We start from the raw sequence: 27,256 nt of genomic DNA, 5'->3' as shown, positions 1-27,256 counted from the left end.
GTTTACTAACACAGGTAGGGCTCTCCGTTTTCTGGGCTTCTCTGGGGTTAGCGTGGAAGGCAGTGTGTGGGGGGGTGGGGTTAGCTGTAGACAACCTTTAATGGGTGGAGAGTAGGAGGTGAAGTGGGCGTCAATGCCACGCCCCTCTCTGGAGAACAGTAAAGACTGACCCAGAGACCCAGGGGAAGGAGCTTCACCCGGAGACTCCGAGACGGCCCTGGAGAGTTCATCCAAATGCAAAAAATGGTTTCTAAGGAGCCATTATCTCAAGGGGTTTGGTGTTTTTTTACTAAAAATGTATAAATAGATTTAAAAAAAATGCACCAAATAAGAAATATAAGTAAAGTAGATATATGTGGCTGGGGTGGGTTTTTGAGCCACCTAAGTAATTTTACTAAAAAATGTTGATTTGGGGATTTTTTTGATATTGACACCGACTGCGGTCTCTTAAGGGATTTAAACCAATAAAGGTTAAATACCTGCTTGCCTTTGAAACATAACTGACTCTTAGACTTAGGAGGTCTAATGAGACATTTTAGGAGACAAATAAAACTAGAAATCCCCCCTCCGAACACGGGAAAATGCCGTCCCCTCGTTTATTATTACAAAAAGCTGAATTTATTTTAACACAACAATTAGCTATTTACTAGGGTGACCAAATATAAACTTTCTATAAGATCCCTTGGCACGAGGGGTCTCTTTCTGACCCCCTCTCCTGCCTCGGTTATTGTAAAAGCTTTTAGGTGACAGGGTCGCTCTCCGTTACATCGTCTCAGACGGGGTCGCAGCACATTGTGACTTCACACACAGATAATACGGAAACACGGAAAAAACACTTACTGAACTGACATAAAGAGATCCATTCTGGGCCTAAAAACCACAACGCATCATTTAGTTCCCGGTTCGGCTATATTAATATTAATTGGCAGGAAACGAAGTATACATCGTCCACGTATGGAATTAAATGCCACGTGGCACAGAGGAGGAGATGCCGCTATCCGCCAGGGACTCTAATACCTGCCCAGTGATGCATTTAAGCTAAATAGGGTGCAGTCGCCATGGAAACCGGTGCCACGTCCCTGCTGGCTGCTCCACATTCCGGACTTGGAATAGCTTTCTGATTAGAACAGGAATTCTGTCTGACCATTGAAATTCTGATACCCTTACCGATTCTTACAACGACCTCGCCACGTTCTAAAACTTAGAAACGTTACCAATGTGCAGACTCTAGCTCGGGATTCTGGGTAAGATGTAGGTCAGTTTATTAAACTTTGTCAATGTAATCTAATTTGCGGCCCTTTAACCGCACCTTGAAACCATTGAAGAGCAGCCTACGTACCCTGTCCATCCTTCTGGCTTCTATATGCCGGAGCAGCTGTTGCCTCCAGTCCGGCGGCATTTTATTACAAGGTTCTTCTACTTTCGAAGCATTCGCCCTGGATTTCATGTCGCTGCTCTCCAAACCTTTATCTCCATAGCTGAGCAAGTTATAGTCAGATGGTATTTTTTCCAGCAGGGCCGCCATGGTTGGCCGGGCCGAAACGGGTCTGGTCTGGGAAGTCCCGTAGGTCTCTGTGCTGTAACTCCTCGCAGACAGCGGCCTCCTCTGCGTCAGCGTTTTACCTTGATAACTACCAGCCTGAGATTTCCCGTCTGGGTAAGAGCCGTGGTCGTCTTCGTACCTCCCGTTTCTTTTCAGGAATTGGGACTCGGCCACGGACAGGCTACTTTGCCGCTCCATCGCCCCCAGGAACGGAGCCCGGCCAAAGCGGTCGGTCTGGGGGATTTCAAGGGGCTCGCTAACCCGCCTGTACATGGCCATTTCCGTGGCGCTCGCCAAGGAATCCGCCCTTTTCATGAACCCGGCTCTGGATCCTTGATTCGTGAACTGGGGCGGAAGAGAATCTTCGTTGACCGAGGGCTGAGAGAAGGAAAACATTTGCTCCATAGGCGGGTAACCTCGATACGCCCTCGGGCTGATCAGATCTTTCGCCATCGTTTTTGTTTGCTGCGCCGAGTAGTCCGGGTTGTACGAGAAAGGAGGAGGCACTCTTTTATCCGGTTTAACTTCCACGGCGCCTTGAGGATTAAAACTTTGGTCAAACTGATACACCTTTTTCATTGGGGGCTTTTGTTGTTGACCCCTACTAGTCCCGTACCCCAAAAGCTCATCGTCCAGCATCGGCACCGAGTGGCTACGAGACATGCTCTGCTCCTGACCCATTATCAGGTCCGGTCTCTCATGGCTTCCTTGCAAGATATTCCTTGGGTCGTAATTTTGTAGCGGTATGTTATATACCTTCATCGAGCCGATGTCTATTTCGTCTATGCTCTGGGACTTTTTAAACCTGCCCGTCTTCAGATCTTTCATCAACGGCGCCAGCCTCTCGGTACTTTTGCTCAACGAAATACTGTTTTTGGCCGACTCGGGACGACAATGGGCGTGCGTAAACACATTTCCCATGCTCCGGTTAGAGCCGGAATCGTGGAAGTCCCACCCGGCCCCTGAAGAAAACGTACTCGGATTGTCCAGAGACGGTTGCTTGCGGACTTTTCTCTCCGGCAAGGGGCTGTTGACGGGGCTACTCTCCAGTTTTGAAGGAAAGGCAGTCCTGTCCTCGAAGGGGCTTGGGGTTCTAGTCCAGTTTTGCCAAGGATTGCTCGGCGGCACATCTGATTCCGTAGAGTTCCTCTGCGTCGACTGCTCCAGTTCCAACGGAATGCCGATGATGCGGTCCTGCCTGATTAGCGGTCGGCGACCGTGAGAGGAGGTGCTCCTCGATTTCGAGTTCAGCATTGGGTTACTGCTCGGGTTCTCCACCGCGTTCTCCTCCGCCACGAACCCAGTGTTGTCGTAGTGCGAGCTATCATTCCAGTTCTCCGTAAAGGAGTCGTTGAGCGCCTGTCTCTCGTTACGCTGCTGGAGATTCCCGACGGGCGCCGTCTCCCGCTGGCTGAGCAATGGCTTTGTTTCAAGAGGCTGAGGGAAAGACTGGGTTAGCCTACGATAGAAAAAAAAAAAAATTACAAAAAAATATATATGTTAATAATTGCCTTCATTTTCATACGAAAGATTCAATATACAGAAGAGAATCTTTAAAAAATGGACATATCGGGCAATTAACTGATGAACGCAACGTTCTTTTTGCGTCATTCATGCTTGAGTGACGTTTCACAGACCTGTTCCCCCACAGCGAGCTGTTCACAGCGTCCTTCCCGGTGATCTGCACTTTAACGCGGGTGTTGGAGGATCCCGACGAGGCCTGAGATGGTGAGTAATCTGAATACGTTCCAGAGGAGACACTGTTATGGTGATGCTTATCAACTTCTGACTCATCTGTAGACTCTGGGGTAAGTAAGATAATTATTTAGCATAAACCGAAGACTTTGCGCTGAGCCATGACTTCCTATAACGGAGAGACATTACCCGCGGGTATTTTTTTTTTTAAGAGAAATTCCATAAACTTGAGTAATAAAATGGGTTACATAGACCTGGCCAGAGTATCCTCGACAGCGAAGGAAAAGGCCCTCTTCAGACTATAATGGGGTACAATTCTAAACTTTGTCACGTTTGCTACTTTTTAAATACATTGTTACACTTTCTCACCTTTTTTGTCTTTGCCCAGTAGGACAAGTTTTGGTGGGTAGAGCGGGGTCTCGATTAACGACGGTCGAAGCTCGGCCAGTCTCATGTCATTCTGGCGATGGCCAAACGTTTCCTACGGAACGTATTTCGGTTAGATAGGCAGCGGTTTGCGGAGTAAACAATATTTTGGGAAAGAGTATTAACAAAAGCCAACCTTTCTTGGGGGGGGGGGGCAGACTCATCAGTTTCTCCCCTGAATAAGCTGTCCTGCTAAGAACAGGGGGATGGGATGGGAACTAGAATGGTTTACGTGGCACAATGTAAAAGGGTATTCGTATTGGGCTGGGCAGCTAATGGTGTTGGCTTTGCATGTGCATGAGCCTCTGTCCTCCGTGGCCACTAGCGTGGAACCCCAAGAAGTGACATCTAATCTGCTAATAATCAGAGCTTTTCTTGCCAAAAATTCATAATTCCAAAAAAGGCTAGAAAGAGGAAGGTTCTGCGCACCTCTGATCTCTCAGAATGCTCTTCCTTCTCCTTCCTTTTTGGAACGTCCAAAGAATAGCTCCGGATGTTGCCCGATGGGTCCGACACTTGTTTTTTTGGAAATTCTTTATGTTCGCGGTTTGGAACCTTGAAAAGATCAACCAAAACTTGGATTGGAATGAAGAGTCCGAAGACTTGTGGTTGCGTTTGAGGCCGATACACAATATCTGGAAGCCCTCGTATAGATTGTTGTTTCCACGAAAGAAGATTTGGGCTTAATCGCTGGCGATTGATCAAAGGAGAATTAGGGGAAAATGTTTCGTCACACTGGTGGTGGATGCATGGATCTGCTTCTCAGAAAATATGGTAGATGCAAATCCACTAAATAGGGTTAAGGTAATGCTTGGGGCAGATTGGGGATAGACCGGAAACACTTAAAGATAATTGGAGGGTCATTCATTTTCTATCGTTTATCACTATTTTAAACCAATATTGCATTTATATGGGCTGTATATGAAAGTAATTTTAGTGCAAATTCTGCTATTGCCATAGCAACCAATAAAATAATAGACTAGATCCAGAATCACCTTTTTTATACATAATACTAATTAATTGAATTATACTTCCACTGTATATTGACTTTTTATATTTTTTTAAAATAAAATATTTTAATAAATGTAGGGTTTGAATAAAATATAAGTTTACAATTATCACTATATTTCACTTAATTTTGGTGCCATTTTTTTTTTTGTGTGAATTTCATCCAAGGGTACAGAATGAAGTATATTCTTCCTTCATTTGCCCCAAATAATCAATATGAAATTCCAGGAACGTAATACATTAACAGTACTGGCCAGGACTGGACAAATCCCAGAGGCTAGGTAACCACTACTCCTTAATTTTTACTGTCGAAACATCGTAGATTGATCGCTACGAATATACGCCTTCTGGGCTCCTAAGTAAATTAGCCCAGCTCCAAAACTCAACGTAGATTTGTCACAGACTTCATGTTTAGAAGCACAAGGCAAACAACAGCGCTGGAATAAATGTTGCTTTAAATAATAATAAAAAAATTAATTTTGCAAAATATATTTCAAATTAATTAAATATCAATTAAATTAATTAGCCAATCTAAAAGGATCTAATTTAACCGGCGGCGACAATAAACTAACACTTCAGGAAGACGTGGGATTTTTATTTTGTTGGCAATTTAAATTAATTATAGTAATTTATTTATAAAAATTATTTTTCTAGAATTCATCCCAAATTGCTATTTTTAATTATCTAATATTATCTAAGTATTTAGCGTCATTTCTTTTTTTCCCGCTCTCTGTACTTGCATGGCCTGGCACGGCGTCGCGAAGATAAAAACGTACGAACCTCGGTGGTCTTCATGTCTTTGGCGGACATCGGCCACTTGTGATCGTATTTCTCCTTGAGGTTTTGCTCGGCGCTCGACGTCGGGATCGAGCTGTCCAGGGAGCTGCTGTGGCTTCCCTTCCCCACCATATTCTGCACGGATTTCACCATGTTTTTTAAGTCCTCCGGGTACGGCGTGGGGTAACGCTTCAGGTTGATTTCAACCTTAAAAAAAAATAAATGAAAATGATCATTTTTAATTTATTTTAAAAGCCCTTTTACAGATGCAGGTGGGCGGGTCTACTGACGTCAATGGGCGTTCCGTTAAAACACAGAAATGCTTAAAAAGCTTTTTTGTAAGTTTCTATGACATCGACCTATCAGTGTCTGCGCTTATATCACATGACAATTAAGTCTTCCCAGAAAAATATAAGAAAAAACATTTTTTTTACAATATTAAAGAATTGGGACGCATTTTTAAATAATGATCTAAGTGGAACGACCTCTTTAATTAGATAAGAGTTTGGTATTGATCATTTGATATTTGATATAATGAACTATTTTTTTTATTAAAAAAAAGAGTTTGTATGCAAACAGAGGATTTTTTATCTATTAGAACATAGAAAATGCTGCAAGCCATTTCTCATGAAATATGGGATAAAAAGATTATCAATTAACATTTTTTTATGACTCAGGGAAGTCATTTGCTAAATATTATTATTTATGCAGAAATATTACAAATAGTAAAATCCTAAGGCTCGTTTACATTAATACCGACATCATTGTTGACTAAAAATATAATTCTGATCGTTTTAAAAATCACTTTTGATTCAGTGTAATTAAGTTCATAAAATCTCACAAATAAAAAAAGATTTCGTGCAAATTTTCTAAAGGATTTCTAGTGACAAAAAAGTAAAAAAAAAAACAAAACAAAAAACAAACAAACCAAAAAAGCTAATCTTGCTTCTTCTTGACATAAATCAATAGAAACCCAATACAGAAGGACACGGATATGAAAAGTCTGCAGGTTAAGATAAAAATACCCCGTATTGCTCGGTTTCCATGGCATTTACAGTCAATCAATTTCTATAAAAACGGGAGAAATGAAGAGATTTGATATCTTATGGTTGGGGTCACGGTGAATATCCCTTAGTGTTTGTGATTGAGGGAATGACCCGAGGTCGCCGGCGCCATCGCGCTCGTGGAATTGAGAAGACGTCTCGGCGGCTATTATTTAACCAATGCCAGGCCAACTACCGACGGGGAACGGAGGGCCAAGCAAATAAAAGGAGTGAAAAGAACAAGTTTAACCCCTTACTGACCAGGGCTTTTAATACCGTGTCTTTTTGTTTTCAGTGTTTGATGCACCCACACAAATTATGCTTCCTATTTTTTTTTTCAGGAAAAAAATATGGCTTTTGCTTGAAACCATGGAAACCAGGCAAAAAAATAAAATAATAATTGTGAGTGCCAGTATGTAAAAACCTGTTCTAAAATAAAATAATTTTAAAATGTCTTTTGCAATTTTGCTTGGTAGGTGCCACTGATGAACAATGACACAAACCATCCCTCACACAGTACCCTATAGGGCAGTATTTTCAATACTTCTGGCTTAAGAAGGTTTGGGTAGTGAACGAGGTGGGGAGGGTTCTTTTGCACTGTTGCCAACGTAATATGGATAGAGACGTTGTTTCTCCCTTCGCTCCGATCTCCGGTGCACTGATCACACTGTGATCAGCCAGCAGGTCTCCATTACCTTGAATTGCTGATCGCAATGCATGCGATGAGACAGCAGAGGGAGCAACTGGAGATCCCAGCAGGGTTAAGACAGACCTGCTGTATCTCTCCTGCTCTCCAGTAACCTTCCGATGAGTTTTTAGCGGTGACTACTGCCGGCCGGGAATGCCTGATCGCACAATCGGGCATTCCTTATGTAATAGTGTACCGGCGCTTGCACAGAGCGCCGTTACACAATCAGTCGGTAGAAAGCAATCTCTGCTATGGGGTACGGTAGAGGGAATCTGTTATAGAGGGGGGATTAGACCCGACATATTAATCTAAATAAAACCAATCTAGTCAAAGAAAGGTTTATAACCCACAGACTAACCTTGAGTTTCCCAGGTGCCTCCTCTTCCTCCTTCTTTTCTTCAAACTCAAATGCCACCGTCATGCGCTGCTGTCTCTGCTCCTCCCAAAGTGTGGGATTAAAGCTGTCGCTGTCAGACTGGAAATCTGAGTTATAATACAAAAAAAAAACCCCGACCTCAGCACTTTATTGAGACAATAACGGATGAGAGATAAAGGTGTCAAAAGCGCTCTGTGAATCATCTTCTCTACAGAAACCTTTAAATCAGGGAAAGTGAACAGAAAAGTGCCGAAAGTGTGGCTGAACGCGGCCCCTGACTTATGTGGATTGTGGCCCCCATATAAAGGGAAAACAGAAAAAGAAAGGACCCCCGAAGTACCTTCATCTCCCCGTGGCTGCTGGGGGAACATGTAGTTCGTCAGGACCCTCTGCTTGGTGTCAGGGTGGGCTTCAGTCTGAAGAGGAATAAGTGCTTTGGACTGCAGAGGAAAGCGTGAAACATTGTAACAACCGATCAACATTCCAATTATTACAAATTTTAACACATTTTGTTACATTTGTTAACATGACCGAAGAAAATGAAGGAATATTCCTCTGTCTCCCCCGCTCTGGAAAGAGGAGACACAAAGAATATAAGGAGAGAACGAGAAAAAACAGCAAATTTTATTTCCGAATAAAAAAAAAAAAGCCCTCCGAATTTGAAACCATAAGGGCAGAGGCTTAGATGGAATGGAAGGAAATTTTGCTTTACTGAGAAGGTGCTAGATACGTGGAACAGCCTCCCAGCAGAAGTGGTAGAGGGTAATACAGCAAGGGAATTTAAACATGAAGAGAATTGAAGCGCTGCGTAAACCGTTGGCGCTATATATATATATATATATAGATAAAAGGTAATAATAATAATAGGCAATGAAAAGTTTATTTTTAGGAAAGGTTCACAGGTTTACAAAACAAAGTAAAATGGTAACAGTTTAAGAAACGTATCCGGTTTTGTAAGTCAGTAATGACATCATACTTCGTAAGAACGTGACGAGGGATAATAAACGGATTCGCAGACAGCGCTAGGGATTTCCCGGGACGCAGGACGGGTTTGGATCCGGCTACAGATGAAGACGTCGTTACCTGATTGTCAGAGAGCCAGAGGGCAGCGAGTTCCTTCAGCTTCGTGAAACTGAACGGCAAATTCTTCAACCTGAAAATGAATATTAAAACGTCACGTTCCCTGTATCCTGGAGAAACGGTTCGAAAAGGTTTGAAACAGACACAAAAAAATATATAAAAAGAAATAAATTCAAAAAAGAATATTCAGTAGAAAAGAACATTTTTGCCATCAATTTTTTAAGTTAATTTAAAAAAAAGGAGCTGCCAGGTACGGAGAAACTGGATTAAAACTAGAAATAGAAAAATGCAAAAACTTTGAATATATTGTTTTAACATCTAATTTAAAGGATCGCAAATGATTTTAATGTATGTTGGATCTACACTGCATGAAGATCATTGTATGCATTCCATGTCCTCCCTGCTTGCCTCGCTGCCCATACGTGTACCTATTCTAACAGGCTCTAGGGGGGGTTAAAGTTTGTGCCCCAGTTGTAGTTTTTGCCCCATAATATAAAGTTTTCAGACAGCTGCATATCAGCCGTTTGTATGATTCTCGCTCTGTTATCTGATCCCCGATCTACTAAACACCCCGACTCCTTATCATACTGCCTGCGGGGAACAATAGAATGGCTCAGTCGTAATCACCCAGCTGGACTCTCTGACTAATAAAAGTCTATGGAGGAACGGACTTCATTAGCATTGCCATAAAGCATCAGCTCAGTGTGGGGTTTGAGCCGGGAAAGTCACCCAAAATATCACATGACTGACAGCACCGGCGGCTCCAGGACTGCAGATAAAGGGAAATTATTGGGGCAAAATGAGATAAAACCAGGTTTTTCTCTGGTGTACTTGACAGGTTCAGAAAACACTAACAGTTAAGCATAATAACTTATATATATATCGATTTTGTCCGCACTCTCAAAGGGATTCTACCAGAGCCCTCACATAGCCATCTGTACGTTTTTAAGATGTATTTATGAAGTATTGCCGAGCGCCTCTGTGTTTTGGAAGCGGAGCAGAATGTTCTAGAGCAGGAGACGTGGGAATGATAAAAAAGTGTAATTGTGACAAGTATATTACAGAACGCTGCAAAGGAGTCAGAAATGTATATAAAAGAAGAAGGCGTTTCTAAAAGACAGAAACAAGAAGCAAATCGCCTGACATTTTACACGCCGGGAACGTGAGCTCACGCTCTATTTACAGGTGAAACCCGCTGGGAAAATCTATAACACGGAATTATTGATACCTGTTGTCGCTCAGATTCAAGACTCTGAGTTTCTGCATCTGCCCGATCTCTTCTGGAAGGAACTCCAGTTTGTTTGATCGCAGAGACATAACCGTGACGTTTTTACAACTCCCGATCTGCCGGGAAGAGAGAGGAGAATTTGTCATCGTGCGAAACCTGCGTTTAATGTCGCTTACACGCCCCCCCCCCGCGAGGAAGGCAGCCAAAATCGGTAAGATTGCCACCAAAAAAAAATTAGCAATTTTATTACTGAAAAGGAGAGTCAATCAACAGCGCAAACGCTTTGCCTTCGGCGGGTCTGACGGAGACTCGTATATCATAATGTATCAAATCGAACAGAAGACGATCGGAACGTCTGGATATCGTGCAATTGGTTACTTTTAAACTCGATTCCACGGCTGAGAGTTTCCCCGACACGAACTCCATCAGAGCGGAGCCCTCATCGTCTTCTCTACCAACCGGTCTTAACATCAAATTTCAATTTTTAACTATTTCCCCTGTCCTCTATTGGACAGCGCTACAGTATCTGCTGGCGCCATATACATAAAAGTAACAATGGAGGGATTGTCAAGAAGTTTCAGGACGCCTATAAAGGTCATTTCGCTTTGACTTGAACTCAAATAACTCCAAACTTCATAAAAGTCTATTAGCAAAAGCTCCAAGAGAAGACCCACAAGAGCAGCGTGCATCATCATGCGCGAACGCAGCCGTCCGACACCCTACTGGGGCGCAGAACTTTTAAGTTGGTTGCACTCCGGCCATCTTATTCTTCTCATGAGCGGAGAGACCGTTACTTACTTCCCTGGGTAGCTCGGTGAGGAAATTCTCGTCCACGGCGAGGGTCCTGAGGCTGTGCAGGAAGCCGATGGTGGGGGGCAAACTTTCCAGCTCGTTACAGCTGCAATCAAACTCTTCTAATAAAGACAAACTGGAAGTTTAGAAGAAGACACGTTAAGCCAATCGCACCCCCTGCAGCGTCTGCGTGAATAATACGTTACAGGGTTAAACATGGGCATAGCGCAGGGGCGTCCAACCTGCGGCCCTCCAGCTGCTGCAGGACTACATCTCCCGTAATGCTCTATCAGCTACAGGGCTGGCTGAGGAGGATGGGAGATGTAGTCCTGCAGCAGCTGGAGGGCCGCAGGTTGGACACCCCTGGCATTGCGAGTCCTCGTGCAAAATACACGACCGGTTCACAAGTAAAGATAGGACGTTTTTTGGAGTAAGAACAATTTAAATAAAAATGTTATTGCCGCATCAGTTTCCCGACAACGCATTTCGCCTCCCGATCTTCCAGTCCGGATTCAATATTTTTTAACAGCCCCCCCCCGCCACATTCTGTGGCCAGCATCTGTCAATCACAGCTTGTTATATTTTACGACTCCAATAAAACCTAACGAGCGGTGATTGGCTGTTGGAACGCTTCCCAGAAAAGAATCTTGGCCGAGTTCCGCGTAATTACGTTAAGGAGAGGAAACGGGGAGACGCGGTGCCAAAATAACTAACGAACGAACAAACGCATAACCAATATTCAGAGTTTTTTGTTTGTTTTTTGTTTGTTTCGTTGGGGCTTCTCTCCTTGTTTTGGGAGATTTATACAAATTTACAGATTAAGCCAAACTCATTATTAGAATTAGAATGCGCCGGTGTAGCATAAAATCTACCAGGCTTTCTACAAGAAATGTTTTTGTTTTTTTTAATTGCTCAGACTCAGGTTAGCGGCAGATCTTGGGACTTCTTTGGTGTGAATTCTTTGTTAAAAAGAACGCTAATCGCACTCGGAACGGAGGAATTAAGTGCATCGCAGCTGCATAAAAACGCATTATATCTCTATACGTTCCCACTTTATCTCCGATAGACGCTGGGATACCTCCACCTGGGTATCCGATCAAAGCCGCTGATACTCTTTTTATGAAGCTGAGATCCGCGGGGATTGCTCACGAAAGCCGGATACATTTTGCTTCTCCCCCTGACGGGTATTTTATGGCAAGAGAGATAACGCCGAATAAATCTTATCCCGCATGGGTGAATATCCCGCGGGGCTATTACTTATTATACTCCCCCTTTTCAACACAACAGGCTCTATGTAAAGAGGAAAGGGCTTTATAAAGAATCGCACCGCTTCACCCCGCAGCGTGCATGCGCGACACTCCAGTCTCCGAGTTCTGCTGGAGCACTTGTAAAAAATCTATAGAAAGGGTGATTTCTAGGTGTAAAAAATGATTAAATATGTGCAAAACACCTGATTCTCCATATTTTTTTTTTTATTTATTTTTTTTCATAATGCTCAGAAAAGTTTCTGAGGGAGGGGAAGATAAAGGTAAAGTTATAATTTGCTCTGCAGCCCTCTTTGTTTCCACGACTTCTCTCTCTAGCTTAATATTACCCAGATTTACTCGCATTTATCAATAGAAACATTTAAATATATAAAGGGATTTATACAAAGGAAAGGAGGGAAGCTTATTTTAAGGAGGGAGAAGTTACAAAAAGAGACCAGAATCTGAAACTAGAGAGTCAGAGGCTGAGATGGAAGTTTTACTTTACTGAGAGGGTGGTAGATAAGTGGAACAGCCTCCCAGCAGAAGTGGTAGAGGCTAATGCAGTGTGGCGATTTAAACATGCATGGGATAGACATACGGCTCCTGAATCTAAAACAAGACTGATCAATGTTTGAGTCTTTACAGCAGAAGCCCTAAACAGCGTATAAGTGCCATAGTAACCCCCAAACAGCCTGTCTGTACCATCTTTACCCCCAGCTTCTCAGTGCCCCCAAACAACTTGCCTGTGTCTTTTTTGCCGATTGTCTCCCAGCAGAGGTGGTAGAGGGTAATACAGCGAGGGGATTAAACATGTATGGGATAGACATACGGCTCCTGAATCTAAGACGAGACCAACGACTGATTAAGGTTGGACCCTCTTGGATAAACAGAATGGCGACACTTTCATTTTGTTGAAAAGAAGATGTGGGGGTATCTGTGCCCCCTAAACTTTTTTTTTTTACCTGCTTACAAGTTATATAACAATGGCCTACGCTGCTTGAAACGAGTTTAATGTTACTTGTATTTTAATTATCCTACCAACTGAATGAGATGAAATGTGTGTTTGATTCTGCACATAGTCACGTATCTGTTAGGAGTTCACGGCGGGACCCCGCGTCCCACCGCGTCCCACCGCCTCGCTCACAAACTACTAAAAACGGATGGACTGCAGTTTGGTTTTTCTGTCTCCTGACCTTACGGTCGGCTTTTATCTCTGGAATTTGCCCTCAGAATTAAAACTCTCGCTTTGTTCTGAACGATAGGAAAGATATTCTCCCGTCGCTTCGGCTTCCACTTCAGGGAAAGTAGAACTGGGTTATGATCAAACGAGAGAATACAGACGAAGGCCAGCGATGGATAAAGAAATATGGCAGAGAACAGTGTGAAGTTCTTACAAATCGGGGCAAAAAAAATGACATACAATACAATTAGCGAGGAACCCTTTGAAATCTTTTAATATAAAATAATACATGTAGGACAAACCCACAGATTGTATGTAAATTGTTTATTTTTTGCCCCATAATATAATGTTTTCAGGCAGACGTTTGTATGATTCTCGCTCTGTTATCTGACCCCCGATCTACTAAACCCCCCGACTCCTTATCATACTGCCTGCGGGGAACAATAGAATGGCTCAGTCTTAATCACCCGGCCAGACTCTCTGACAAATGAAAGTCTATGGAGGAAGGGACTTCATTAGCATCGCCATAAAGCATCAGCTCAGTGTGGTGTTTGAGCAGTAAAAGTAACCCAAAATACCACACCACCCTCACACCCTCTGTGAGTTGGTTGCCAGGGGTTACAGATTTTTACTTGCATGTTCTCGCCCATAACTCACAAAATAATCCCCTCCTCTACATTAAAATAACTTAAGATAAATACATTTTAAAAAGACACAAAAAACCTTTTAACCAAGGTGGGTTCAATGACCTGTCTGTGGTGGTGGGTGATTATTAACCCTTAGGGGTATATGCCCTTCCATAGCCCATCTCTACCCTATCCCCAGCTAATTGGGACAGAGGGGGATAAATAATATAAAGAATATTTTTTGAAGCACAAATCCCCCTCACCTCCTGCTTTAGGAATTTGCTTGTTTTTTAAGCGCATGCACTCACAAGTTTTTTTATTGTGTGTGAGTGCTGAGGCGAGTTGGCTTTAGCGAGCCCGGCTCATGGAAATTCGCTACCGAAAACTCTAATTTGTTTGCCAACTCGCAGGCGCTCGTGTATTCAGTGAATAGGCATGCCTGATGTGGAAAATAATGCAATTTTAAATATTAGGCTTTACATTTCCCCCCCGCATTAGGTTGGCCTCTCCATATTATTATATCAAATGAATAATTTAAACGTTTATCACACATTTCAATAGATAATTACTATGGTTACCAAGAACGCAAAAATTTATATTTACTAACACAGCAATCATTATAAATACTACCATATGTAAAGCACGTTAATAAATGGCAACTGGGATTAAAATCTATTTCATGTTGTTAAAGAGACTAAAATTTTAATGTTCAATTGAATGTTCTACTTAAATAATATGACACATAAGAATTAAAAAATAATTAACTTAATTATTATTTCATTTTCTAGTCGGTTACCCTAATCTAAATTATTTTTTTACGTCAATGGACAAACAAGCCAACAAGCAACTCAATTCTTTATATATATATCTAAAATTATTTTTTTATTATTTTTTCTGGGTCTCTCTGCTTCTTACAACCAAAAGAAGTTTTTAAGACCCTCACACACCGCCCTGATCTTTTCTCATTGCGTTTTTTTTTTTATTTAATATAAAATCTGTTTCTATTTTAGCTTTATTGGCTCTTTTAGTGAATCTACAAAGTGAGAAGGCATAACATACATGTGTTGGAATAACAAGAATAAAAAAAACCAGAATACTCACTTTCCAATAGTATTTGGTAACGCTATAAGTTGATTGTCATCTACTTTAAGAGTTGTAAGTTTTTTCAACAAACCTAATGGGAAAAAAGACAAATATTAAAAAAAGAGAGAGAAATAGAAAACCAGAAAGAAAAAATATATTTTGAGTACTTTCTATTGTGTAGCAGAATAGGACTATGGGGTTTAAAAAAAAAATATATAGTTTTATCAACCTCTTTCAAAAAAAAAGGTGATAATCCATAAAAATAGTCTTAATCGAGAACTCCAAGGATGACAAAACACGATAAAATGGAATATATGGGAGATTGGGACGATCTGCCATCAAGCTCTATATTCCACTTGAGAGTTTATGGAGATGAACACTGCTAGGGGGTCTTGAGATGGGATTGGGGGCCACTTGCTGGGCTCTTTACAGTATGGCTGGATAGAAATTCTCTTACCTATAGAGTCAGGCAGCTGCTGTAACAAATTGGACGACAGTAAAAGATCTTCTAAAGATTCACACCCAGAGACTTCCATGTCCACGCTCTCGATCCGGTTTTTCGACATGTCCAGATACACGAGGTGTTTCAACTTTCCGGTAGCCTTGTTACATAGACGGAAAATCATTAATCTACACATCGTCCCTCCTCCTTGTGCCAAAAACTATCGATTACATCAATACCATGCGCTACTAACGGCAATTTCCTCCACAAAAGAAGTTGCCAACGTTTCCAAATGCAATTTAATACAAAATGCTGTGGTTTAAGATGTTGACAAATTGTCTTCTTGCTTTCAATCCAACGTAAAGTATATCATAGATAGGAATGGGGAGGACAGAAACAAGGGCCGTATTTGTCAAAGTCAACCTGGCGATATCTTGGTGTAGAGTGTTTCATTCGGGACAACGAACATAAGTAGCCCTAGAGTAATATAATACGTAGCCTCGCTACCAAAAAGGCTGACCATGTCTGGGCGAACGGATCTCATTAATCTTCTCTCTCCACCAACAATTCAATTTATACCCAGATGATGTTCTAACCATTACAGAGCAAACGTGTGGGTTGGAGGCAGGTCACGATACTTGATGGATACATTAATAATGACAGATACAGTGTATGAGGCCACGGGTAAAGCCCAAGGCTAAATAGATGAATTCCCCAACGTAGAGCTTTGTGGCAATTTGCATTTCACTAACTTCATCCATTATTCATTAGGAAGGGTCAACCCCTGAGGAGCTTCATCTGTAGGAAAGGCTGAGCTGCTCCTGGATAATGCATCCAATCCACAGGGATATCCAAGAGCATGAAATGTTCAACTCTCCTGCAAACTTCTCCAAATAACTCACCCCGTTATTTTAGAGATGCCCGCCTTGGTGAGTGAGGTCATCAACCAGACACCCGCTCAATGGTTAGGAAGCAACTCAACACAGCTTTCATGGGGGGCCCTAATATTTTGTGTTACGCCGCGGCCAGTGGCTTACTACGCATTTGCCCTCTGCGGTCTACATCCAGTCCAAGACAGACCATGATATGCGTCTATCAAGGTTAAACTAAACTGATTTGGGGGCAAAATGCCCAAGGGGTACCAAGATACGTCAAAACCTGGTGAATGACCTTAGAATTACTTAATGGTTCAATAAATTCAACATTTAAAATGTAGAAATGCGGCTGCTCTACATTTTAAGTTCTGAATTTAATCATGGTGGCCGTACATTGTATCCCTTTATAGGAACTCTTGTAGCAAATCCTCTTTACATTCCGGAGAATTTGTCCCTAGTAGCAAAATAAATTGTTTTTCTGCACCGGGGGTGGGGGTGGGGGGGGTTTGTTTGATTTGGAGATGAAGCTGTTGACACAAAGAGCTACAATAATAGCCTATTCTAATAAAACAGAAACGGTTCTTTCTACCGCATGTCATTTTTGTTTTAGATGGTGGAAATTAGGTCAAAATAGTTAATCTCCCGTCCATTCAAGACGCAGCAGAAGATTACATTTCCTCGGCTGCTCTGAGCAGACCGTTTGTTCGGCGCACTGTTTTGTTCCACCGAGCAAAGAGATTTTAAACAAAATTTACAAAAGCATATAATGGGGGGATCCGACGTAAAATCCTTACCCCAGGCAGTACTTGAAGTGAATTATTATCTATCCACAATTCCCTTAAATTCTGTATTTGCTCCAAGCCTTCTGGCTAAAAGAGAAGAAAAATGCAGTTATTGCACGGATAAAGTCCATTAGCATGATGTTAGCGTGTAATGGTTAAGCCGGCCGTGTCATACAATGCACGGCAATTTGCGAGCGTGGATGGTCTGCGATGTTAAGTCTGGTCAGCGGTCCCAGTCATCTGCTTTCTTACCAGCTCAGCAAATTCATTATTCCCAAGGTCCAGTCTTTCCAGCTGGGTCAGTTTGTTCATTGACCTGAGAACATTAGGAAAACACGTTACCATCGACCCTTTCCATGGAACACATAATGTAACATTCCCCATATTACTGAGATTAATGGTTCAAAGGCAGCCATAGAGCTACAGGTTGGATGTCTTTCTTCTAGAACCGAGACGGCCAACAAATGGGACTTCGGCTTTAGTGGCCGCGCAATGGTTGGCGTACCGGAGATTGCTTAGAAGAAAGGACCACCTGTGACAGGGCCAGCTACCCTGTAACACCACCTTACTCTAAAAAAAAAATGAACCGGGCCTTGGACCTCTTTACAGGTTACATACAATATTCCAACACCTCTGAGTTTACCAATAAATCAAATGTTGGCGTTTCCCAAGGTTCGTTATAACGTTCTCAAAAAACATGCTAAAAAGATGAAAATTTATTAGCAATTCAGTCCAAATTTAATACTGTGACGGTCTTAGCAAGGGTTGGAAGGAAAAAAGAAAATGTTGTGGCGGATTAAGAAAAGGGAGAACTTTTCTAGCAAAATTCTAGCAGACCGTGGAGTTCCCAATGGAATGTTGGCGCAACTCATCGTATGTTGCGTATCTTTTGGTAGAACAAGCCTGAGAAGATCCCCTATGGTTAAAGTCTTCTTAAATCTCATAACCACCTAAACATTTCTTGCCGTCCATTGGATAAAAACACAGAGGGCTAATAGGCCAGTGACCCGGGGGGGGGGGGGGTGGAAAGCAATTGTTGCCCCGTGTTCTCTGACACCCTGAACCAGGGAACCTTAACGACTCCAGACCCCCCGTCTCCTATACCCAACTGACTGTTCTGATTCCTAATTAGATCCCAACATCTCATCAAAACTAGGAGTAATTCAAGTACATATTACACTTAACAAAAACGTCACAAATTCTCAAGGAAAGCAAAACCAATAAAATCAGAAATTTCAAAGAAATATGGTAATTTCACCGTATTCTCCAAACACATAAACCATGAAAATTCCAGCGTTTTATCTGAGCTATAAAAAAAAACAAAAAAAAACATCTGCTAGAGCTCAGGGTTCCTTCTCTCGTAAAACATGAATTAATCTCGATCATTCGAAAAATCAATACTTATTTATGATTCAGAAAGCAGGAAAAAAATAAACAACATAAAATTGATTGAAAGGCGGTTGTGGGCTTTATACACAACGGTTAAACGCCAGAATAACTCGTTTAAATCCAACGCGGCTTCCTTTTTTTTTGTAATTTAACATTTTTTTTATTTGGCTACTTAATCATTTTAAAAATTTAAGATGCTTTACAAGAAATCTAAAATGAAGTAAAAAAGGAGCTAAGTGGTTTATTAGCTAAGTTAAATATTGCGCAATTTACCAATAATGTTTATTAGTCTTATTACAAGACTATCAGTTTTTATATTAAGTCTTTAGCATCACAAATGTAAATATATATTAAAATACTTTTATTAGCGTATAATGAAAATTACCAATCATTATTTGATTTATTAGCATTTATTAGCCTGTGTTTGAAATAATTAAAGCATTAAAAAATAATATGTGTCAGAACAAGTCAACAAATGGTTAATCGTTAATTAATAATTCATAAGAAGCCCAAATTATTTACAGTTCATGTAGGATAAGGGATCAAAATTCATCACGATCAAAAAGAAAGAAAAAAGAGACTGAATGTTTCACTAAAGCTGTCTCCTCGGCAGAAGCCCTGGCTGCGCACGCTGGTAACTGAGCTCGATGAGTATCAAAGGTCAAAATTTGCTTCTTGAGAACAATGAAAATTCCAGAATATGGAAACACAAAAAATATTTGTACTTATTTCTCTAAATATTCATACGTTTGGCGTCTGTTCGTCCATCATTACAATCATTTAGTGGCTCATCATATCATTTCTTTATCGTATCTGGTCTAGTCACCTGTTTTTTCTGCTGTAGAGACTCAAACCCTAATCAGTCCTTGGTCTCGTCTTTGGATATTTTTTTCTTCTTTTTTACTAGTTTTGTTATTTTAAAAGGAAGAGGCTAATTTTTTTTAAACCAGTTGTAGTTTTTGCCCCATAATATAAAGTTTTCAGGCAGCCGCATATCAGCCGTTTGTATGATTCTCGCTCTGTTATCTGATCCCCGATCTACTAACCCCCCGACTCCTTATCATACTGCCTGTGGGGAACAATAGAATGGCTCGGTCTTAATCATCCAGTTGGACTCTCTGATTAATACTACGGAGGAATGGACTTCATTAGCATCGCCATAAAGCCTCAGCTCAGTGCGGTGTTTGAGCCGAGAAAACCCCCCGAAATATCACATGACTGACAGAAGCGGTGGCTCCAGGTCTGCAGATAAAGGGAGTTTATTGGGGCAAAATGAGATAAAACCAGGTTTCTGTCACCGACCAACATTATCAGAGCCGGCCCAACAATGGAGGCGAGTGGGGCAACCGCTCCAGGCCGCACTTTTGAAGGGGCAGCACTTCGCCGCCCCAAGCCCTTTTTTATTTTTTATTAAGCGAAAGAGAGAAAGGGGCCCCTCTCTCTCTCCTCTGCGGCGAGTCTCCCTGTTCGGTCTCGGTGCCGGCTTGTAATGCTGAGTGCCGGAAGATTTCCTCAAACAGGGAGACTCGCCGCAGGTCTGCTGAAAGGTAAGTACAAGGGGGGCAGCAGGGACGGAGGGAGAGGAAGGGTAGATAAGGGGGGGGGGGGGCGGCATTTTAAAATTCGCCCCAGGCGGCATTTTGCCTTGGGCCGGCCCTGAACATTATTCTATACAGCGCTGGGGGGGGGTTATATTACTGTTTACAGCGCTGGGGGTTATATTACTGTATACAGCGATGGGGGTTATATTACTGTATACAGCGCTGGGGGTTATATTACTGTATACAGCGATGGGGGTTATATTACTGTATACAGCGCTGGGGGTTATATTACTGTATACAGCGCTGGGGGGTTATTACTGTATACAGCGTTGGGGGTTATATTACTGTATACAGCGCTGGGGGGTTATATTACTGTATACAGCGCTGGGGGTTATATTACTGTATACAGTGCTGGGGGGTTATATTACTGTATACAGCGCTGGGGGGTTATATTACTGTATACAGCGCTGGGGGGGTATATTACTGTATACAGTGCTGGGGGTATATTACTGTATACAGCGCTGGGGGTTATATTACTGTATACAGTGCTGGGGGGTTATATTACTGTATACAGCGCTGGGGGTTATATTACTGTATACAGTGCTGGGGGTTATATTACTGTATACAGCGCTGGGGGTTATATTACTGTATACAGTGCTGGGGGGTTATATTACTGTATACAGCGCTGGGGGGTTATATTACTGTATACAGTGCTGGGGGGTTATATACAGGGGGTTATGTTCAAGGAGTAAACTTTCCTCTTTAAGTTACTTTCTAATGGTGTGAGATAAAATTAACTGCATTTTTTATTTATTAGATTTTCTTAAAAAGTATAATTTATAGTATATTTATAATAAATTTATATATAAAATGATATTTAATTATAATTAAAAAAAAATAATGCTATTTATAATATAATTACCATACTTTCCATCAATGCGTACGTATGGTAATTATATTATGTAGATTAATGTGATAAGGATAATATATACCGGTATATATATATATTATACATTATACAATATTCGGCAATTTCAATGAATATTCTTACAGCTGCTTGCAAAATAATTTTGGTTCCACTTATTATTTTTGCACATTTCTTTTTATTATGATTTTTAATATAATAAAAAAGCTAATCTGACCCGCGCTGAAATTGCGAATGGATATTCGGCGTGCCGGAGATTAGATGTATCCCCTGCGTTTGTTTTTAGGGCAGAGTAACGCGTTTCAGTTACTTTACCCCCGAGACACCGAATCGCTGTCAGTGATGTCTTGGCGGGAATGGTCAGAAATTCTCCTTAGGGAGCCGGATGCAGCCATCAATCAAAACACTTTTTTTTGTGAGATGTGAGTTTTAAGTCATTGCTGGAAAATCATAACAAAAAAACTATAAAGCTATCTCTGAACCACTGTGTTCATCACCGTGGAATTTTATATTTAATTGTATATTTAAAATAATTGTTGTTTTAATCTTTGAATTATTTTTTTTTTTAAGTACTGGTAAAATTTAAGGTTTTTCATTTTCAGTACAAAATTTTTATGGCGAAAACTCGCTTGAGCTGCTGACAGGGGTCACTTCGTAATGCTGGGCTACATGCTGACATCACTTCCTGTATACACAAACAGCTGTATAATAGCATCACTTCCTATATGTGCAACTTCCTATTAGGCTACTGTGACATCATGTTTTTTATATGTAACTACCTTTATACAGTAATGTCCCTCAGTGCTGTAAATAACCCCCAGCGCTGTATACAGTAATAACCCCAGCACTGTATACAGTAATATAACCCCCAGCGCTGTATACAGTAATATAACCCCCCAGCACTGTATACAGTAATATAACCCCCAGCGCTGTATACAGTAATATAACCCCCGCGCTGTATACAGTAATATAACCCCCAGCGCTGTATACAGTAATATAACCCCCAGCGCTGGATACAGTAATATAACCCCCAGCGCTGTATACAGTAATATAATATACAGTAATGGGGATCAGATAACCTTGTATACATGATATTATGGGGCAAAAACTTTAAATCAGAGCAATATTTATGAAAACTTATTTTTAATCTCATACGAGGAATATATGGTAGGAATTCCCCTTTTATATAAATGAAGGCGTTTTATATAGAACAGAATGTATTTCTTTAATGCTTAACTATAGTATCTGCTCTAATAGATTCACAACATCCCAAGAATGAGTCTGCAAACCACTCATGTGTTATAAAACATTTGGCATTTTATTTAAGTAACGCTTTGGAACGATATCGCTCAGATAGTTCTGACGAACACATTACTGTCTCGGAACACAATTAATGTAAAAAGTCTGCGTTGATAAACATATAACATGGGGCTACAGAGCGATTTCAATCAGTCTGAACAACGATCAGCCTCAATACCTAAAATAAATCAGCGACGACAAAAACTGCTATTGAAAACGTTTAAAAATTTTAATTAACAAGAACAATCATCGATAATGATATGGAAAATATGTAATTTGAATAAATATTATCACCAAATGGCCCAATCAATCAACAGAATGATCCCATTTTATATATTATGATAACGATCGGTCTGAGTACTTAATATGAATGAGCAGAAAAAACAATTGAGAAAAAAAACAACCAAAATATAAAAAAAGTGTCAGGGGGAAAAAAATAAAAAAACACATTTTTTCCATGTTGAGATTCTGAAAATGTTCCTAAAGCCATCTTCTAATTCTGTGCAAGAAATCCTCCAATCGCAGGGATAAACTGATTTGCAAAGTAGAGCTAAGAAAAAAAAAAAGAAAACCAGAACCTGCCAGCAGATCGGCCCCATCCGGCCCCCGTCTAGTCGCCCGTTTCTCCTGCTGTAAAGACTCAAACCTTAATCAGTCGTTGGTCTCGTTTTAGATTCAGGAGTCGTATGTCTATCCCATGCATGTTTAATACCCTCACTGTATTACCCTCTACCACTTCTGGGAGGCTGTTCCACTTATCTACCACCCTCTTTGTAAATTAAAAATATGAACAAAGGCACAAGCCAATATTTGTATAGTCTCAAACAGAAAACTTTGCTTTTATCTGCATATTTTCTTATTCTAAGAATAATACACTTAGAAAAAACACTTTTCATAAAAAAGCTACATTTACAAATGAAAGGTTATTGTGTAGAGGGAAAGGGTCTACCGTACAGAAACTAAAACCCTAGATAAACACATTCAACATTTTTTATTTTGTTTCCAAAACTGGTCCCTTTCATTCCAACCCCACCCCTAAAGAGGTTATGTGACTATTTCCAATACCAGGAGACCCGGCTAAAAACATTAAAGGGACAGTTTAATGTTCTAGGCAGCTTTGTGATCACGTTAATCTGCATTCTTTCAAGAATTAAAAAAAACTTAGTTTAGGGAGAAGCTGCAGCTTATGTGCTCTGATAATTCTCACTAGTGATTAGCTGCTTGAAGTAGCCAATCAGTAACAGGAAAGTGTTCCTTTTTAAGTGAATGGGAGCGTTTTCGATGTACATGAAAGGTCATTGTAAATAGCGGGGGGTGGGGGGGTTTAAATGGATATCGGGGTATTCTGCAGAATCCCCCCATGTATTTGTAAAAGGTTGACACATGATGGCTGAAGTCTCCCTTTAAGTTTCCTACTCCCAGTAAGCAAAGGGTTAAACAATATAAAGCCCATCCGTTTCATATTCAGCCTCCAACCATGGAAGTAATTATTGGCCTCAAGTGGAATTTAGGAGAAAGGTCTAGAACAGAATCAAAAAATATGAACACTGAAATGCTATTGCAAGCGTCCTCCAAATATCTCTCTTTCGCCTTAAATCTCGTTTCTATGGATACTCTTTATTTCACAAACGAGCGAAAACACGAAGATATTCCATCGCAATTACAACGATACAAACACAATACCAATGCGTCTAACATTTACCCACGTCAAACACGTAAATTTCCAGAGCCTCACCACGTGCCACATAATCAAACGGTGAAAAGTTCCTTTTTTATATTATTTATTATTTATTGATTGATTTATCCAGCACCATCAGGTTCACATCGTACAATGAGGGAAAAAAGCTAAAAAATTCACAAGGTTATGTTTTGTAGGACAGCCAGGTTGTATTTGTAGTTGATGCTCATTTATCATTATTATTATCATTATTATTATTATTATCATTATTATTATTATTATTATCATTATTATCATTATTATTAATTTTATTATCATTATTGTCATTATTTTTATTATTATGATTTGAGAATATTAATGACAATATACAAATTGTGAAATATTCACGTTGATCACTTTAAACAATAATTTACCAGGAATTGGTAAAAAAAAAAAAAAGAAAGTTTATTTCCAACTGGATCAGAAAATCTCAAAAATTATCTGAAGTAGAGTCTGTTACAAAATCAGGATGAAATTCCATCAGAATTTTACTTTATAGATTAAATTAAAAAAAAAAAAAAGTTTAGGGTAAAAAAAAAAGTATAAAAAATAATCTTTAATTCTCTATTATATACGTCTCTATTACAAAAAAAGGTTTCAATAAAATTTTATTTAACTCCAAAAATTTATTGCCAAAATAAATAATTAAAATCCCATTTTACAAGCTCGGTTATTATAATAAAGGTAATAAAATAAAAAAAGTAACAATGAAAGCCTGGTTTTATATAAAACCATCTCTAAGGTTTATTGAATGTAGCCAATTAAGATTTTATTGATTCCAAGAAAAATAAAAGATCAGAGAGCATTAAACTGATATATCTCGTTACATTAAAATACATGCGATGTTCTCTGTCTGTTTTACTCCGGCTTCTGCTAAATATTTTACTCCCATCAATTATTAACACACCGAGCCTATAACCGAATAATGAACAACACGGAGAGTTATGTTCGTTAACTCAATTAATAAAGAAACTATTCTTCATTCTAACTCTATTTTACAGAAACGTAAGGTTTGGAAATCTAAATAATTCACATAAAATTTAAAAAAAACATAAAATAAAAGCCTTATTAAAGCGGCTTTTGGCATAAATTACATTTATTTATTAAATTATCTATATCTCGAACTTGTGTGTTTTTTCTATATTATTAAATCTGCGACCCCTTAACGACGGATGATGTAATGTTATATTCCTGAAAAACAGGCCTTTAAGGCTTAGGACGTAATATTACGTCCTCCTCTGCTTTCACCAATAGCGGATAATAAGAGCTGCGATCTGGGGCATGGCAGCCAATGGGAGCCACTTCCGTGCATGTGATGTCTGAAGTAGCCAATCACAAGCACGTTGCTAACGTGATTTATATAATTTCAGTAGTCGCTGCCTCTGTCTACTTCACACTGATCAGGAGGCAGAGAGTGGCAGCAACAGCTGGAGTGATCGCTATTATTCATCTGAATGTCGGCATTTCCTTTTATTGTAGTTTCATGAAAGTATTTCTGGCTCCCTATAGAATGAGGATACATACATGAAACGCTCAAAATTCAATCCCCCAAAAAACCCAAAGTTTTGCTCATTTCGGCACTCTGATAAATGACTGTAATAAAACAAGAAGAAAACCAGAGGCCAGGGAGGCGTTTTTAACCCAATTACTCTTCTTGCGAGGCAGGTTATATAATATACTAAAGCAAAAAAAGGAACATTCATTGAACGTGTGGAACTCTATCTAATATAGTCTATCAAAAATAGGAGAAAAACGAAGAGTTCTGTAAAAACAAATAATAATAATAATTAAAAGGCTAATTCCCAACATACACGCACTATATATATATATATAAATATAAATGGTAATTCTGTGGAACTGCTGATATGCCAGTGGGATAATATGGAATAATATGGATTATTTTTAGAATTGTTTATTAATTAAATTATACCAGGTTACAGGTTTCGGATAATAAATGTAAGTAAAACCGTAAAATATCAAACTACTCATTTATTTTGTATTCCCAAGAATTCATAATTATTTTTACTTACTTTGGTAGCGTTTTCAAATGATTTTCTCTCAATTCCAATATCCGCAATTTGCTGAGCCTAAAGTAAAAAAAAAAAATGCGAGAAAATCTATATTTAGAAATTAAAATAACATTTACTGTAAATTAGTTAAATGGATTAATTAATATTTCATGGAAGCGGTGAGATAATCACTTGGGTAAAAAAAAAATCAGATTTTTCGATCGATATTAAAAGGGCCAATTAATTAAAAGTCATATTAATAATGTTCCAGTTGAATTGTAAATAGTAATTTTCCCCTGGGTGAATTTTTAACCCTTAAAGTTCACATTCTGCCCCATGAGCATTAACCCTGTCCCCTCGCATTGCCTCACCAAACAACAGCTAAATATTATATTTTATTTTTTTTTACTCGATTATTTATCATTAATATTGTTTTTAAGTATTTTCAAAACAAATGCAAGTTTAATGAGATTAAATTATTTCGGAATGTTTTCTTTAGTTAATGATGTGTTGGATGTATCTGAGAGCGGGGGGTCTGACTGGGTACCCTCGGTCCTCCTCTATAATAGAAATCCCCCGCAGGATATCGCTATAATACAGCCGTACAACATTAATATTGTTTATATTATTGATATTTAACCCAATGGTTTTATCTTGGCCGCTTTAGACCACCTGAATTTCCCCCAATAAGGACAGAGAGGCTTCTTACCTCCCAAAATTAGACGGAAGATACTCAAGAAAGGCATCGTTAAGGTACAACTGAGTTAAATTAAGGAGCTGCGTGAATCCGTCCGGCAGCCTGCAAAGACGAAGCATCATTTACAACATGCGCTGATTATTAATATCAATGGGGGAAAAAAGGGAAAATTAGATACATGTCTGAAAATTCCAATAATAATTGCATATTTATGTAAAATGTTCCGTGGTGCCACAAAACTCTAAATATTTGGATTTCTCTCCATCTAAATGTAACGTTCTTGGATTTCCAGGATATCTATAACGTTTTACTGTCCTGCTGGCTACGGCCAGGCCGCCTCATGGATCTCGTTGTCCATTAAACGGACAATCAATCAGGATTCTATAATCGTGTTAAAAATATGTGTTTTGCTGATTAGAGAAAGGAGGGAGAGAAATGAAAAGAAATGAAAGAAGAGGGAGAGAAATGAAAAGAAGAGATAAATAGAGAAAGGAGATGAAAGATAAAGCGGGGGAATGAGGGAGATAAAGTAGGAATGAGAGGAGATGGACAAGAGACAAGAAAGAAAAGAGGAAGAGGAAAGGAGATGAGGGAAAAGAAGGAGAGAAGAGAAAATTGAGAGGTGAGGGGAGAAGAGTGAGACGCATACAAATAAATACACTCAAATACAAATACAGACACACACACATGCCCAGACACTCACACTAAAACACTGAAACACACACGCTAACATATTCAGACACTCACACTAACACAACCAGACACACTCATACACACATTAACACTCA

The 27,256-nt window shown here is 39.9% G+C and overlaps 1 protein-coding gene across 1 annotated transcript in view; it reads right to left on the bottom strand.

The window, feature by feature from the left end:
* Window positions 1-27,256, bottom strand: part of LOC149276062 (leucine-rich repeat-containing protein 7-like) — a 56,908-nt gene that overhangs the window by 13,343 nt on the left and 16,309 nt on the right. The window contains exons 4-18 of the mRNA XM_089503942.1: window positions 26,481-26,570; window positions 25,793-25,849; window positions 17,144-17,207; window positions 16,904-16,978; window positions 15,250-15,394; window positions 14,811-14,883; window positions 10,663-10,792; window positions 9,865-9,980; window positions 8,640-8,709; window positions 7,886-7,996; window positions 7,539-7,655; window positions 5,453-5,656; window positions 3,608-3,719; window positions 3,181-3,346; window positions 1,340-3,002 (exon numbers count right to left, since the gene is read on the bottom strand). Coding sequence (XP_089360068.1) covers window positions 1,340-3,002; window positions 3,181-3,346; window positions 3,608-3,719; window positions 5,453-5,656; window positions 7,539-7,655; window positions 7,886-7,996; window positions 8,640-8,709; window positions 9,865-9,980; window positions 10,663-10,792; window positions 14,811-14,883; window positions 15,250-15,394; window positions 16,904-16,978; window positions 17,144-17,207; window positions 25,793-25,849; window positions 26,481-26,570 — 3,193 coding nt within the window. The remainder of the gene's footprint in view (window positions 1-1,339; window positions 3,003-3,180; window positions 3,347-3,607; window positions 3,720-5,452; window positions 5,657-7,538; window positions 7,656-7,885; window positions 7,997-8,639; window positions 8,710-9,864; window positions 9,981-10,662; window positions 10,793-14,810; window positions 14,884-15,249; window positions 15,395-16,903; window positions 16,979-17,143; window positions 17,208-25,792; window positions 25,850-26,480; window positions 26,571-27,256) is intronic.

This window comes from Sceloporus occidentalis, unplaced genomic scaffold (assembly GCF_023333645.1).
Source record: "Sceloporus occidentalis isolate IW3139 unplaced genomic scaffold, rSceOcc1.0.p SCAF_249, whole genome shotgun sequence".
Taxonomy (NCBI): Eukaryota; Metazoa; Chordata; class Lepidosauria; order Squamata; family Phrynosomatidae; genus Sceloporus; species Sceloporus occidentalis.
Note: the sequence above shows the minus strand (reverse complement) of the source record. Positions and strands in the feature narration are given on the sequence as shown.